The sequence below is a fragment of the Ranitomeya imitator genome, chromosome 8, assembly GCF_032444005.1.
Source record: "Ranitomeya imitator isolate aRanImi1 chromosome 8, aRanImi1.pri, whole genome shotgun sequence".
Taxonomy (NCBI): Eukaryota; Metazoa; Chordata; class Amphibia; order Anura; family Dendrobatidae; genus Ranitomeya; species Ranitomeya imitator.
Genome location: NC_091289.1, coordinates 163,776,406 through 163,793,961, shown reverse-complemented (window position 1 = coordinate 163,793,961; position 17,556 = coordinate 163,776,406). Strand labels below are relative to the sequence as shown.

General features: G+C 40.5%; 1 protein-coding gene across 1 annotated transcript in view; it reads right to left on the bottom strand.

Annotated features, from left to right (window-relative positions):
• Positions 1-8,602: 8,602 nt before the first annotated feature.
• Positions 8,603-17,556, bottom strand: part of CACNA1E (calcium voltage-gated channel subunit alpha1 E) — a 782,868-nt gene continuing 773,914 nt past the window's right edge. The window contains exons 48-49 of the mRNA XM_069737731.1: positions 15,538-15,710; positions 8,603-14,482 (exon numbers count right to left, since the gene is read on the bottom strand). Coding sequence (XP_069593832.1) covers positions 13,982-14,482; positions 15,538-15,710 — 674 coding nt within the window. The 3' untranslated portion in view covers positions 8,603-13,981. The remainder of the gene's footprint in view (positions 14,483-15,537; positions 15,711-17,556) is intronic.

Here is a 17,556-nt window from a genome sequence, read left to right as displayed (position 1 = left end):
GAGGAGGATGGTGGGAGGCTGGAGAACCAGAAGAAGACCCTGCTCCTGCTCCCAGAAGCACACTGGAGCACAGAAGTCTCTAAGCATGTGTTCTCTAATCTATGGCTCTCCATTTCTTGGAAAACTAAGTCAGTTTTTGACCATTCAGCATGGTAAGGGCTGGTAGTTAAAAATTTGTAGGAGCTAAAGACCCACAAACTGGAGATCACGGCATTTTTCTTAGTGTAGGTGACTGTCCACACAGTGGTATAACATGAAAAGTCCAGGTCCCAATGCAAAATCTCCAATGAGGCCCCCAATTATTGTAGGTTTTTAATAGTAATGTTTTTTTTTCAAATGGGCAAAAGGGAGTTTTTGGACCCCATAGGCTAGAGCAGAGGTGTCAAACTGCATTCCTCGAGGGCCGCAAACAGGTCATGTTTTCAGGATTTCCTTGTATTGCACAGGTGATAATTTAATCACCTGCACAGAATGATTCCAGCACCTTGTGCAATACAAAGAAATCCTGAAAACATGACCTGCTTGCGGCCCTCGAGGAATGCAGTTTGACACCTCTGGGCTAGAGGGTCCGGGTGCGACCACAATCCCTGCATCTACTACAGTTACGGTACTGTGTCCACACGCTTCACGAAAGCATGAAACAGAAACCTATGTTTTCATACCTCTCCTAGTCTGAATTCTCAGACCCCAATATTAAGGTGGCATATAGGAGTGCAGAGTGTCCTGATGAATGCCTGTATGCAGGGCCGGACTGGCCATTTGGCAATTCTGGCAAATGCCAGAAGGGCCTGTCTGGTTGTGGGCTGCCTTGTCTGCAACATTGTTAACAGAATCAGTGTTCTCAAGACAGCCAAACTGTTAAGAATTGTGATGGAGCATAAAGTCGCTGACTCCATTACTTACCCTAGCAGGCCACGGATAAAATTAGTATATTGGTCTTGAGGTAAATCTTACTTTCCTCCATCCAGGGTAATATTAGTAATATATCCCATCTGGTGCTTGGGGACAGGGACAGCATGGGCCTGTGTGATTTCAAATGCCAGGACTGAATTTCAGTCCCAGTCCGTACCTGCCTGTATGTATAGCCCTCTAATATACCTCATTATGTAAGCATAAATGCTACCATATATGCTCGTTCACAGTGTCATTTTACCACATCATGCTAATGAGTTCACACCAAGAAACCAGAAAGATCTCATGTGTAGTAATGGATATTAAGAAAATGCAGTGATTTAATAATTTTACTATGCGCTTAGGAACAGCAAAATTAATCTCCAAACTAAGACTATTCTGGTTGCTATGGAGACAGTGGCTAACTCCCTCTGCGCTGCGGGCCTGTCGCCCAGGAGACTCAGCCTCTTATATTCTGTTTTTGAAGCAATAAATATGAAACATAAAGTTTATTATGCTTTATTCTCCATTAGCTCATAGCGTATGACAATATAAATCAATGTGACAGAGGAGAAGTCTCCAACCTTACAGCTTGCCCTGACATCCTGCATCTGCATGGTCGCTCTTAGCCACTGGGCCTTATGGCATCAGCTATGGCTGCTGCAGTTGTAGTTACCATATATACTCGAGTATAAGCCGGCTTGATTATAAGCCGACCCCCCTAATTTTGCCACAAAAAACTGGGAAAACTTAATGACTCGAGTATAAGCCTAGGGTGGGAAATGCAGCAGCTACCGGTAAATGTCAAAAGTAAAAATAGATACCAATAAAAGTAAAATTAATTGAGACATCAGTAGGTTAAGTGTTTTTGAATATTGTTATTGAATCAAGAGCCCCATATAATGCTCCATAAAGTTTATGATGGCTCCATAAGATGCTCCATATTAAAATATGCCCCATATAATCCTGCATAAAGGTTAATAATGGCCCCATAAGATGCTCCATAGAGATATTTGCCCAATATAGTGCTGCACAAATGTTGATTATGGCTCCATAAGATGCTCCATACAGACACTTGCCCCATATAATGCTCCACAAACGTTAATTATGGCCCCATAAGATACTCCATATAGAAACTTGCCCCATATAGTGCTGCACAAACGTTATGGCCCCATAAAATACTCCATACAGACACTTGCCCCATATGCTGTTGCTGCAATAAAAAAAAATCACACACTCACCTCTCGTCGCTCAGGACCCGGCACTTGCAATATTCACCTTTCCTCGTTCCGGGCGCCGCTCCATCTTCAGCGACTTCTGCACTAACCATGTCACCGCGCCCTCTGACCTGAGCGCCACTGCAGAAGACGCTGAAGACGGAGGGGCACCGGAACGAGGAAATTTGACTATTGTGCAGCGCTCCCCCTCCCCATTGTACTCACCTGCTCCAAGCACGGTCCCTGCAGGTCCCTGGTTCCCCGGCGCCGCAGCTTCTTCCTGTATTGAGCTGTCACCGTTTCCACTCATTACAGTAATGAATATGCGGCTCCACCCCTATGGGAGGTGGAGCCGCATATTCATTACTGTAATGAGAGGTACCATGTGACCGCTCAGTACAGGAAGAAGCTGTGGTGCTGGGGAACCAGGGACCTGCAGGGACCACGCCAGGAGCAGGTGAGTATAATTAGACAGCCCTCGCTCCCGACCCATGGGTATAACTCGAGTATAAGCCGAGAGGGGGACTTTCAGCTCAAAAACATGGGCTGAAAATCTCAGCTTATACTCGAGTATATACGGTACTTCTTCATGAGAGGTTTTTATGAATATTTCTATAGCTCCCAAACATTACATAGCAGAGTACTGAATATGTGTTCACTTATATTACAAGTTTATATACTGTAATATTAAGGTGTAATCGTCTTTATAATTTTTACTTTAATTCAATAGCATATGTTAAATTAAGAACCTTTATAATATATCTTATTAGAGAAATCTGCTTCTTTCTCTACCAGGAACAATTTCATTATTAAAATGTTCACGTCACTGGTAAAATCTGTACTCGGTGAAGACATATTGTTACATAACTGAGAAATGAGATGATAGTACTGATAAGATTCTATGTTGAAGGAAGGGAGGATCTAAAGGCAGATCCCCTCCTCCCTCCTGCTCTCCACCCTCCCATCATGGCATGTAAAAGTTTGGGTACCCCTGGTCAAAATTATTGTTATTGTGAACAGTAAAGCAAGTTGAAAATGAAATGATCTCTAACAGAGCTAAAGTTAAAGATGACACATTTCCTATGTATTTTAGGCAAGCAAATATATATTTATTGTCATTTTTTACATTTTAAAAATTACAGAAAGGAAAATGGGTCAATGCAAAAGTTTGAGCACACTGGAATTTGTGTGTGCTCCGACAACTTTGACCAAGATTTCAGACTTTATTTAGCCTGTTAGGGTTATGATTTGTTCACTATCATCATTTTGAAAAGGCTAGTTGATGCAAATGTCCCATCTTTATAAAAACCCAGCCACGTCTAACCTTGTGCCAAAAAACAACAGCTATGGCTTCTTCCACGCAACTGCCTAGCACTCTGAAAATGAAAATGATGGAGGCCAACAAACCAGGAGAAGGCTATAAGAAGATAGCAAAGCATTTTCAAATTGCCCTTTCTTCAGTTTGAAATATAATTAAGAAATGGCTGTTATCAGGAACAATGGAGGTCAAGATAACAAAATTTCGGTGAGAGCTGCTCATAGGATTGCTAGATTGCAAACCAGAATCCTGGCTTGACTGCGAAAGACCTTCAGAAAGATTTAAAAGACTCTGGAGTTGTGGTACATTTTTCTACCATTCAGAGACACCTGCACAAATATGGCCTTCATGAAAGAGTCATCAGAAGAAAACCTCTCCTGTGCCCTCCCCATAAAATTCAGAGTCAAAAGTATGCAAAAGTCCTATAAACAAGCCGGATGCATTTTGGAAACAAGTCCTGAGGACCGATGAGGTTAAAATAGAACTCTTTGGCCACAGTAATCAAAGGTATGTGTGGAGTAAAAAGGGCACCAATTTTCAGGAAAAGAACATCTTGCCAAACATTAAGCATGGGGGTGGATCAATCATGCTTTGGGATTGTGTTGCAGCAAGGGGAATATTTCCCGGGTGGAGGGAAGAATGGATTCAATGAAATTTCAACAAATTCTTGTTGCAAACATAGCTTCATCTGTAAAAAAAAATGTCAAAATTCACAAAATCTACCTCAAAATGCGACAGCTGAAGGTTTTACAATGGCCCTCACAGTCCCGATCTGAACATCTTTGAAAATCTGTGGCTAGACCTCAAAATAGCAGAGGATGCAAGATGACCCAGGAATCTCACAGAATTGGAAGAATTTTACAAGGAAGAATGGATGGAAATCCATCAAACAAGAATTGAAAGCCTTTTGGCTTCTTAATACTTTCAAAAGGAGGTGCTACTAGGTACCGTACTAATTATGCAGGGTGAACAAACTTTAGCATCGGCCCATTTTCTTTTTTGTAATTTTTAAACTGTAAAAAATGAAAAAATATATTTTTTGTGCCTAAAATATAAAAGAAATGTGTCATGTTTAACTTTAGGCCTTTTAGAGGCCTTTTAATCTACAACTTGCTTAGCTGTTCACAATAACAGTAATTTTGACCAGAGGTGCCCAAACTTTTACATGCCATTGTAAAGTAATAAACTAGGTACAGTAGTTTGTTGAATGAATGAATGATGAGATAATTTTTTAGTCTCTACGTAGGAAATTAAATGTATTAGGCCAACTAGTGCTATTGTTGGGGGGGTAAGAGGCTTTCTCTTGCACAGCAGCCTACCGAGACATTCACCTGTTCTCCTGTGGGCCAGTCCGAGCCTGCAATAGATCATATTAATAGGATCAGTTGGTCCTCATATAGCTTGCATGTCATTAGTAAATTCTGTATATGTGATAAAATGTGCTGCCAACAACCTTTATCTTTTAGGCCATATAAAACATGCGATCAGCAGATAAGCAAATGTTTAGCTCGCTTGTTACTGTTCAGTCTCATGTTTACACTGGGTAATGATGAAGGATTAGCTCATTTGGTTAATTATTGGCCCTAAAACAGTATATTTTTCAATTTTTATCATTGCTGAGTATTAAACTTTATTTACCTTCAACTTTACCCTCTGGACCCGAGAATATCTACAATGTAAGCACATCAGTTTCTTTTATTGTTGCTGCTGGCATTCGGTGGGTTCAGTTTTACAGGTGATTACATACAGTACAATGACGGGATTCAAAGTGACAGCAATTTGCTGCCATTCCTGAGCTCAAATACCTAAAGCTAAATCCAGATGGGATCTGGAGATGAAGAAATCTGCTACTTACATACATGATTGACTGGGGAATAGCTTATATAATGTCTGCATAAAAATATGCGGTGTCAGTATATTTTATCAGGGTTCTAGCAGCTATCACTTCACCTTTTTTTTTTTATTGCCGTGATAAAGATTGTCAACTGCTTCTACCAATTCTCCCTATACTATAAGGATATGTACACATGTTGCAGATTTCTTTCATGAATTTTTGGAATTTAACATTTTTTCCATACATTTGGATGGGGTTAATTTGTAATAGTATCCAGGTACTGAGTATGTCACCACGGAACAGACAGACCAAAAGTTGAGGGGTTTATTAACAGGAATCAGGTTCTCCTCGCAGGGAGGAAGCAATGGAATATAACTAGCAACAAACCAGTGCAAAAATATGGGAGACAAATGGTGTAACAGAAGTAAGCAGGATTTCTTGAGAAAAGAACACTTATCAGTCTGATGAGGACTTGCTTGTAGGGTCGTCTTCTCCAACGTAGGCGCCGAGAAGCAGCGGCACTTGTCGTCCCTCTGTTGTCCGTGGGCTGAGTAGTCTCTAGGAGCCTGCTGCCTGGGGTTTTGGGAGTTAATGTGATATGCACAGGCTCTGAGTCTTTAGCTTTTACAGCACAGTCTATCCTGGGAAAACGATGGTCAGTCTATTATTAAGTCTCTCACCAGGAATCAGCGACTCTGCACTGTTAAGTCTCTCACCAGGAATCAGTCTCTGTACTGATACCGCAGGTACTAGGGGATTGCAATCTCTACACGGGCCAATGTCTCTACACGGGTCTCAAAGTGCCCCTCTCCAGTCACAGCAGAGTCTGCTTTCATGTACTCACAAGATGCAGTCTTTCTGGGCAATCTCCCTGTTTTTGTCCTCTGACCAGGAGCTCTATCTCTCTCCCGGAGCGCAGCTGCACCCTGCTCTGACCACTGCTCACGCTGCTCTGTTCCTTGCGCGTGCCTTTGCCACTCTCTGCCCTGCTTCCTTCCTGTCCCAGTCTCTAAGTCTGCCCCCTGGAGAACCTGTAGCACAGCTCAATGGTTCCAGGCATAGAGCCGAGAAGGTAACCGCCCCCGGACTCTTCTTGTGCTTCACCTCTTTACAAATTCGGCAACGTGCACATGGATTTCTGAAAGCTCCATTCAAGTCAAAGGAAAGTCGCAAATATTTCTGCAAAAGAATCTGCCACATGTGAACTTACTTTTTCTTACCATGAAACATATTTATATTAAGGCTAATTTCTACTAATTGTTCTCGTGATACTAGCAGTTTATATATTAGTTTATTCCAGACTATTCAAAACCAATCAGAGCTGAGTGCCACATCGCTCCTTTATCAACTGTTATAATGTCTAGGCTCTACCTTCACCAGTCATTTCATGTGCCAGGCTATCCCTTCCTCAGCTCTACAACATTTGACTTCTTTACTAGCTCTACTATTTTATCTTCCTTTATCTGTCTTTTATGTTTCAGACCTACGTCCTCCCCTATTTTCCTTTTTGTGTCCGATCACTGGTTACTATCTATTCAATATGAATTACTCCGTCCCTCTTCTGTAGGTCAGACTATCCTTTCAACTTACGTATATGTCAGATGAATTTGTCAAGTTTTAAGGGGGTTACCTTCCTATTCCTCCCTCTTCCAGAATTTGGTTGTGTTCCCTTTTAGGAAACATTGGTGTTCTGTTTTAATATTTCCCACGTTTCTAGCCCTGTGATACCGCCACATTGAAATATACCCTCTGCATGGATAGCGGGCCATTGAGCACAGTGATACTGTCGTACCCTGTCTGAGTTGTTGGACATCGGGGAACATGGTTTTCTGACTGCCAAGTTGTAGTTGGAGGTTTAGCATGGACTCACAAAGAGCTTGACACTGAAGTGTAAGTTAGCAGTTAGACATTTTCTTTTATGCTGATAGGAGGGGAAAGTAACAAGGTTATAAAAGGCATTATTTGGCATCTGTTTAGGACAGTCAAGTGTGACCTCTGGAGGGACCTGTTGTGAGACTCACAGTCAACTGGGCATTGGGGTGCAACGTTAGTCCGCCTCCACGTGGTGCACCCTGGGTAACGCTAAAGGATTAACAATCTTGACGACCAAACAATCACACTACAGTATATCTAGATCTCCTGGTCAATATATTTTACATCATATTTGATAATCACCAGAGGAACTGGGCATAAGTATAGCCACTGTGGATTGCACCGGTGGTCCAGAGGAGAAGGAACAATGTGAATCTAACTACATATCATGAAGATGCCAGCTCACTTCAGGTGGAAACATGTAGCGCCTGTGTTCTGAGTGCCGCCTTAGTGCCATGAGCAATTAAAGAGACAGTAAGTCTGTGAGTCATCGCAGGGTCAGCATGATCAGTGGTTGTGTCAGCCCTCAGTCGGGCTAATAAGCCAAGAGTGTGAGAACAACCTGCCTTCGGGTAAGGACTGCTTTTAGAAGTCCAACAGATTGAGCAGGCTGGTTCCTTCAGAAGACGTAGTAATAAACTATGTGGACTCTTGAAACATAGCTAATTGGAAGAGTGTAATCCCCGCTTCTCTTATTGAAAGATCCTTTAGGACACAGTATCCATTTCTAATACAGAAATTGATTGAGCCTGCTTTGGCCCCTTAATGGAAAGTGGCCTTAATTCTCTTGCACTGAATAATATGTAACGTACATGTTGCATGCTTACATTCTTACTTAATTAAGATATCTATGATAGCTAGTGGTGTAATGATCCCAAGTACCGCTACACATAGCCCTCATGAAACAGAGTTCACATTGATGACTGTTGTAAGGCCTCATATGGCGGAATGTTTTCAGTTGGGCAAATTGTAACAGAGAGTCACCTCCTAAAAGTCCCATAACGGCACACCAGGAAGGGCTAAGGTTGACAGTCACTTTTGACACTACTGGTCTTCTGGGAACCATGTTGGCATATCCTAGGGTGAAGGACCACACCAAACATGTTGTGCCACAGTTACACTGTTACCTATCTCATCAGTCAAGCTTAGGGCGAAGTCAGACAACCATATAAATCGGGCCAAGATCGGAACGCAGTACACACACTGGCCGGTGGCTCTGCCTTCACTTATTTCTATGCAGCTGTCACACCAAGGTCGTGAGAGCTGCCGAACAATCCATGCAATTCATTTTGATCTTGGTCTTATTTATATGGCCGCCTGACTTCGCCCTTAGAGGGGGTATGTCCTAAAGGTTTCGGGGGCCAATTAACCATTCTCATGGTATCTAAGTGCAGTTTTAGAGCAGCAGTTTGAATATTTCCCCAAGTCTAAAGAATTCTAACTTCAACTCTTCATCAAAGAACTGAAAGGTAAAGAGAGTAATAGATTTATTCATGTTTATCGTACAAATATCTAAAAGAAAGAATTATAACAAGCATCAAAGTTTTAATGGCTTTCTGAAAGTTGATTTCAACCATACAAGGAATGAATGGTGGTCCAAGAAGTGCTATACTGGTTTAACAACAGCACAACATATTTTAATTTACCAAGTTTTATTTCTGGACTGAAAAAGTCAGAAAAAGAACGAGAAATATTTAGAATTATTTACAATATGTTTAGTATATATATATTTTTTTATTTCTCTTTCACACAAAAAAGTCCCCATAAAATCCCAAGACGTATTTTTCATATTTATTTTATTATTAATTTTGGGCAAAACAGGATATTTTACTTATATTACAATCACCACCTCCCAACACCTGATTTAAATCATGACTTCTTTCGTGCGTCGCGCAGACAGAAGTGTTTTCCTGTACATAGCACTTGAAAGTGTCCATCATTGTAGGTGAATTGAATATACAAGACTTGTTTCTCAGAAGTTACATATCAATCATTTAGGCATGGATATGGATCCCGGTGATCTGTCCACTCTGGTTTTATGCTTGTCCACATTTCATATAATTTTTGCATTCATCTACCAGAAGGGATATTGGCTGGATATTCACTACTAATTTAGCAAATTATTCCAGTTGCAACACAATACATGGTTCACATAAATAGTACAACAGCCAATACCAATTTCTTCCTTTTATCTAAACTTTATCAGAATTTTAGAAACTAAAAAGACAATTTACTAATTTACTGACGAGTGGAAATCTATTCTAATAAACCTTCTTTGGCTGATCTTGGAAACACATTATTTTGTTTGTTTTATTAATACTGCATCAATGTTTTTGTAGCTTTTTTCTTGTCTAAACAATGACCCTTTTTGTCAGGATAGGATCTGAAAATATGAAATTTGTTTAAAAAAAAGTCCTTGCAAATTTGGAACAGTTGGCCTATATATGTACACTTTTCCCCCAACTACTAACTGCAGAGATAACGTCAGGACTAGTGATAAGCGAACGTGCTCGGATAACGTGTTATCTGAGCATCCCCGGGTGTTATCCAAGTATCTTGAGCATGCTCGGATAACATATTCGAGTCCCTGCAGTTGCATGTTTTGTGGCAGTAGACAGCCTCAAGACATGTGGGGATTGCCTGTGTGTTGCAGATGTCTACCGCCACAAAACATGCAGCTGCAGGGACTTTAATATATTATTCGAGCATGCCCAAGATACTTGGATAACACCGGAGCATGCTCGGATAACTCGTTATCCGAGCACGTTCGTACATCACTAGTCAGGACCAGTCCAGGGAAAAGGGTTGGCTTTAGGAATAGAGATGAGAAAATGTATTTGCAGGACCCTGGTCCAGTAGCCAAGTCAGTAGGCCACTGGATAAGAGCTCTGTGAAACACCTCCTCTTGAAAAGCCAACCTTGGGGCAACGTTGTGTGTGCTTCATGCCACAACAATGCCAAGCCAGATAATCAGAAGACAAGCCATTAATGACAGCAGGTAAGAGGCAACCGGAAGGGCTCCAGTCTATGGGTTATGGAGTACTGACCTGGCTGCTGGACCAGGGTCCTGCAAATTTATTCGCTCATCTCTACTAGTGAATATTAGACCAGAACAGATAATGGATGTCCCAATATAAATATTAATGAAATATAGGTGTATGTTGTCTCTATTACATTGATATGTACAATATGAGCTTCTTTCCTATTCCAATGGTAACAACATTAAAACTACAAGAAGAATGGCAATATATAATTTCTTGAATATTTTACAACGTCATATCATGTAAAGCCCTTCGGTGTGATATACAAGAAAATACTTATAAAAAAGAGTTAGGGCCACTCAGACAAATATCACTCTAAAATAACATGAGGTGAGATTGGAGAGTGGAGTTCAGTGCAGTTTTGTAAAGAAACTGAAGGAGATGTTATCTGGAACATGTAAAGATTACTTTAAAGGCTAACCCTAGTGTTGCTTTTTTTGGGGAGAGCTTTTGACTTTAATTCCCGTAGTGATCACTTAAAAACCTCCTAGAATATGCACAGCAGTGTGTAAATTTAAGTTTCGAATCTAGAATTTAAAAATATTACTCCATGCGGTTTATTAGGTTCATTTACTTGCTGGTTACTCAAACTATTCCATTTGTGACAGCGCTGGAGTAGACTTGAATTACTGAAGCCCTTTACTTTCTCCCTGCCGAAGAGATAGGTAGATCGATAACAGTACAGTCTATGTCCAGGGTGCTAGTAAAGTTTTTCCTGAAGTTGTATTGAATAGTTTTTTTTTCCTCTTTTATATTTATAAACCTTAATGGTATACTTCTGTTTTATTGAATGCATCTTTATGATTATATATTGAGAGATTCTTTTTTTCTTGCCGTCTCGTACAACATATAAAAGAAAGAGTGTAGACTTTTCACCGAACACAATGGTGGGGTTAGAACGATCTTGGGAAATCTAGCGAATCCCAGTATTTATATGTACCTTTGTGTATTCCTTTTGTTAAAATAATGGTGGAGTGGTGCTCTTAAAGGGGTCATCCAATGAGAATTAACAGAAAATAACGAGGACACAAAAAAAAGCTAAAGTACACAAAGCTATGGTATGGAGGGACAGATTGGCTAAAATAGGTGAAAATGTTCAATTAAAATGTTTTTGGGGGGGAGTAATAAGATTGCTTTCATGATTTATAACATTCTTATGAAACTATGGAAATGCAACTGCAAATAGCATGGTGCCAAAATGCCGTACGGTTCACCGCTCACATGTAATTTATCAAACTGAAGAACAAAGAAACACATAAGGATGATAGAGGATCAAGTCAATATCCAGTCTATAAAACTGATGTTAACTATGTTACCACATAGTAAATCATCTAAACACCCCACATAACAATTATGTAAAGCAAGAACAAGGTGAATGGTCACAAAACCCTACAATATATGTAAGTGGGTCACGGTGATCAGCCCCGCACCCCGCTTATTACCTTCCTCAGGCGGCTACCACCATATACATGTGGCTTGTGCTATACAGAATTGTTATGTAGAGTCTCTAGTATTGTGTAATAACCATTGCTATTATTCGGTGCATCTGAGCTTTGATATTATTCTGTTCTGCTTTCTTAGCATGTTTTACGTTTTACCTATATAATTTGTTTTTTTTTTTTGCTCATGATATTTTGTCCTTTACTTTAGTGCTTTTTGGGCTGAACTTCTTATTTGGAGCAGGTGGTCGTAACTTAAAATGTGGATTACCTGCTTGTGTTTTAAACTAAGCATGTCCCCTGTCCCTATTTTTGTAATCAAGGAGTTTTTAAAAATGTCCTTAGAGTAGATATTTGTGTGTGCCTCTACTCTAACCTCATATGTTTTCTTTGTTGTCTTGTTTGATGCATTTATGATTTACGCACAGAAAGCTTTTTTTTTTAGTTTGTGGAATAACCCAGTTAAAGATGGCTGTGGGGAATAATAATAAAATAAATAATAGTAGTAATAAAAAAATAATATAAACTTAATTGAAGAACATACTTTATGATTGAAGGGCATATTGATAAGTAGTTGATGTTGTCTTCAAGATTCAAAATGAGGTTACGATGGATAATTGAAATCAGCAAACTTGGTTTCTTTGGACCTAACATTTCAGTTAAAGGGAACCCGTCACCTCACCAGGTTTTCCCCATATAAATTTCGGCCACCACCATTAAGGCCTCTTTTACAACATACTATAATGCAACAAAAAAGTCCCCAATCCAGTGTTCAGATCCCAAAATAGAGCTTTCATTATACTCACAGATGGTGCCGACTGGTCCTATGAGCATCTCTGGTCTTGATCCGGCGCCTCCTCTCTTCTTGTAATCCTCGTCCTCCTTCCCTGCTTTGTGGGTATGACTTATGCCATCCACACAGTGTCCCCCAAGGACGCTCTTGCACAAGTATATTTCTCTTTGCTGTGCCGAGGGCAGAGCAAAGTTCTGTAGTGCTCATGCACCAGTTTTATTTCTGGGCCATCGGCACTCTTTGGCCTTTACCGGCACATGTGCACTACAGTACTAGGCTGTGCCCTTTGAAGCTCACTTGTGGAAGAGTGTGATGGGGGGACACTGTGTGGATGACGTAGGACACCTGATCCACATGCAACAGGGAAGATGGGCAGCGATTGTAAGAAGTATGAATCAATACCAGAGACGCCCATCAGACAGGACCGCACCGTCTGTGAGTATTATAATAGGGTTTTTTTTTAGATCTGCAGACCGGGTTGGAAACTTTTTAAAAGGATTTTAGTATGCTGTAAAAGAGGCCTTAATGGTGGTGGTCATAGTTTATATGGGGAAACCCTAATGACAGGTTCCCTTTAAACCTATGTAGCCATCATTGTATTTGCTTTTTCAAACCATGGGATAAACTGCTCATGAGTAATACGTGATACCAATCAGAGAAAAAATAATATTTGCCTAATGCATGACTTGGGTGATTTTACCACATTGTTTCTTCCTCCCATGTTAAGTGAACTCTTTAAACCCATGTACTCATAATTATTATACAAAATGAAGCATGCCTATGTTTTAGGTGAAACAAACATAAGTTTTACCTGCAGTTCTACATACGGTAAGTTTTCTTATTTTCATATCCATCTGATTGCCAACTGTAATAACATATCAATCCCTTAGGATGGGTAAAGTAAAGTTGATTTCGATATAAGTAAGCAAAATATAGATCTTCTTTGTCTTGTAAAATGACAAGGGCTTATGGGCTCAGAAATGCACTTAACAATAAGCCAGAGATTCCTCTGAACCATCATCTTTGCATATCGTCGCATATAAATATTTCACAACTGCATAAGAAATCCTTCAGTAAACTGGTTTCTCCATCAATCACCCCAATGGCTGTCCATTCAATAAATTACCATTCTATCAAATTGCCATCACCATTTCGGGAAAGGATATTTAACAAATGATCAATTGTCAATATCTGGAGACTCGAGTTCCAGTATTGTTAAATGATAACAAAGTATCAATCAATATTCAATTCGAGATAGGCAAGATAGGCAGTGATCTCCACCAGCTACTGACGTATTCTAGATCACTCATTTCCACTGTTCGATTAAGGATATACATCTCCATGCCTCCCCTTTACACTTTTGCATGTGTCTTTGGGACAGTTTAATTCTGTTTTGGCACAAGATATTAAGATCCAGGATTTTAGCCATTTTTGAAGGCATTGCCTGGACTTGTGGTTAAGGTAAGGAGATTGGCAGTGAGTGCTTTGGGGCTCCTCTTGAAAAGGCGCAAAGTTGTGAAGGACGAGCCACTGAAATAATATCTGCTGTGGAACAACGAGCTTGCCCCACTTGCATTTAACAACGGTCATCCTCTTCTGTGTCACTTAACTCTCGGGAAGCTATCACAGTTGGCATCCCGCCCTTTCTTCTGCGACGATAGTGGCCATTGGGCATTTGCCACCCTGAACGTAAAGGAGCAGCAATGGTGTTAGAACGACCTAGACTGGTGGCCACAGCAACCTCAAATGTGAGTGTGTCCTCAGCCGGACAGTCTGAGCTCTGCATCTCCTCGTATATGGCCAAATGTGGCTCTGAGATATAGTGCTGAGGAGTTGACTGTGAGCTATGACGCCCCTGGAGGGAGCAGGAAGACTCGCTCAGGCCCGGTTCGTTAGGATAAGGTGGCGTATTGTCGCTGCCATTGCGGGGAGGGGAGCTGTGTTTCTGACGGCGGATTAAAGAAGAAAAGGAAATAAGAGGTCTTGGGGTTGCAGGCACAGAAGGAAGTTGTCGTCGCCCACGTCTTGGGGTGCTGGTATCAGAAGGAATGCAACTTTCATTCAATGAGTCAAGTATCTATTAAAAATATATATATAATTTTAGTTAACCCAGTCAAGTCAATAACTAAATAATAAAAACAAAATGATTAAAAACAAGAATTCCAAGACTGTACAATGACAATGTAAAATTAAGATTTAAAGAAGCTGTCTAGTAATAGAAAAATGGATCTACCTTTTGCTAGCAAAGCGCCAGTGTTGTTCATGGGTTATGTCTCGTCCTGCTGTTCAGTCTCATTTAATAAATTGGGAAGAACTGCAATACTAGACAGACACGGCCCAAGAACAGATAGTTTGTTCTTTCTGTTCCATTTTTGCTATTCTTAGAGAACGCCAATGAATTTTTCTCACTCAAACTTTCTCATCTTGAATTTTAATATTTCATTCAATGTTTCTACAATTATAACCAGCTCCTCTATAAAATCCCGGCATAGTTTAAAGATAATATACCATGAAACATCACATTTTACTTATTAGTTTATTTGGATTGCACTCAGTTTACTTTTTTTTTGCATTCATATATTCATTTTTTTTGTAATTGGAAGGTAAGACATGCAATTCAGATAATAAATCAGAAAGATGGTGATATAACAGATAAGACCTCAACTCATCTTAATAGCACAAGAACCTATTTCCCAGTCTCTTCATGGAGGAGAAGTGGCTAGGCACATCCTAGTCAATCGTCAATGAAGTAAATATACCGTTTACTGGGACCTTCAAATTGCACTCAAAAGATTTCATTAAATGGGTAATCCCATCTGGAACATTTATGATATATCAATATGCTCTACACACTTGCTCAGAAAGTTTCCAAACTCCCGTAGAACTGATTTGAGAGCCATGTGCGTGGCAACCTGTCCACTTCCAGTGGTGTAAGACAGGGCCCATTCACGGCAGCACAAAAAGGGATGTTCTCAAGATAGGTACAGTTCCCAAAGTTGGAACCTGCTCTGATCAGGACCCAGACAATTCACATTTATGACTGATTTTATGAATAGTCTGATTCACACAGTCTCTTCCTGTAAAATCCCTTTGAAGAGTGATCATCACAGATCACAGTGATCGTATCCTTACCTGCACGCTGCTATGGGTATGAGCAGGTGACAGCTGGTGATCCCTATGCTCACATGCCTGTGGGTTTCTTTCCTCTGAGTTGCAACGTGAGAGATCAGGTGATAAGAGATGCTTCCTTTCCTTAGAACGGCCCCTTTCTCTTCCTCCTGAACGGTGGGAGTCTAATCGATGACCTACAAGATACAAAAAGTTACATAGAAAGGCTATTCTCTTAAAGGGGTTGTTCACTACTCAGATAAGCTCTTCTCAATCACTGTGATTGCCCCAAGTAAAATAGTAACACTTGTACTCTGCTCCGCTGCTGGCGTCATTCCAGCGCCAGCTCTCCTGGTGTTCTCGTGACATTATGTCACGCGATCCTTGCATCCAATCAGTGGCCACTTCACTTTCTCTTCCTTTGGATTTAACTGGGCTGCAGCCTCTCTCTCACTTTCTCCCGATGACTGATTTGTCCGATGGATGGGACAATGCAGTGAACGCTCATTAGCTGCAGGGATTGCATGACATAACATCGCCAGCACCGGACGGGAGTATAGAGGATATTATTTTACTTTTGGAAAACCTAGTAAATGAGAAAAGGTTATCCGAGTAGTGGATTACCCCTTTAAAGAATTTAGAAATACATGAAAACAATGTGTCTGATGCAATGAACCATCAATGTTACTCTTTGACTATCCATAAAGTTGGGAGATACAAGATGCCAGAGGCTTTGCGCTCATACCGATGGGGGTACTTTAATATAGTTTTAGTAAAAGATGCTAGCTTAATACATAGTTACATAAGTTGAAAAAAGACCTAGGTCCATCAAGTGCAACCTTTCTCCACCAATTGTACATTTCATCACTAATTTAACTATTACCCGCAATGTTATGTGTATCAAGGAAATCGTCCAGGCCATTTTAAAAGCTGTTATACAGTGGGGCAAAAAAGTATTTAGTCAGTCAGCAATAGTGCAAGTTCCACCACTTAAAAAGATGAGAGGCGTCTGTAATTTACATCATAGGTAGACCTCAACTATGGGAGACAAACTGAGAAAAAAAAATCCAGAAAATCACATTGTCTGTTTTTTTTTCTCAGTTTGTCTCCCATAGTTGAGGTCGACGTATGATGTAAATTACAGACGCCTCTCATCTTTTTAAGTGGTGGAACTTGCACTATTGCTGACTGACTAAATACTTTTTTGCCCCACTGTATGTCTGCCATTACTACCTCTTGTGGTCGTCATTCCACAGTCTGTCTGTCCCACCTGTAAAGAACCCTTTCCTATTTAGCTGCCGGAATTGCCTTTCTTCCACCCGTAATGAGTGCCCACCTGTTCTCAGTATGGTCTTTGGAAGTATGAAGAAAAACTGTGTAAAAGGACTAAATATCAGGCCAGATTCATATGCCATGTGACATTTTGTTTTTCATGTGTTTTTTTGGAGAGGATTCTAGTAAGGGATGTGATTTTTTTTGTCAATGCACTGGATTCCTCTGCTGTCCCCATTTCTGCAGAGAAACTGAAGTCCCTCTATACGAACATCTTATGCTTCAACATCGTAGGCTTCCCATCTCCAAGAACCTATCTCAAAATGTAGTAGGTATAATAATAATAATATTAGCAAATACCAATTAGAAATGTAGTATAGTTCTTCCGATTCACTGATAACATTTCAGTAGCTTAGATATCCATGATTATGAACACTAACAGCTAACTAGCTAACGTCATCAGTGGCCATAACCACAGATACTGTGACAATAGTCACTTTTCACGGCCAAGCCGTGAGTCAGTATAGTCAATGAGTCCAAGGTAAGCAGCCAGGAGGGTGCGACATAAACAGAAGGAAGAGACAAAAGCGTGGTCAGGTAACATTCTGAGGTCAGGTAACATTCTGAGGTCAGAATACCAGGTGTATAACGGATCAGAGTAGAAGGGGTTAAACAGATGGATGGTCAGAAAGAGGTCCAAGGTCAGGCAACAAAAGATCAAGCATACAAAACTCAAGGCACAGGGAGCACAAACATCACTAGCTGAATGTA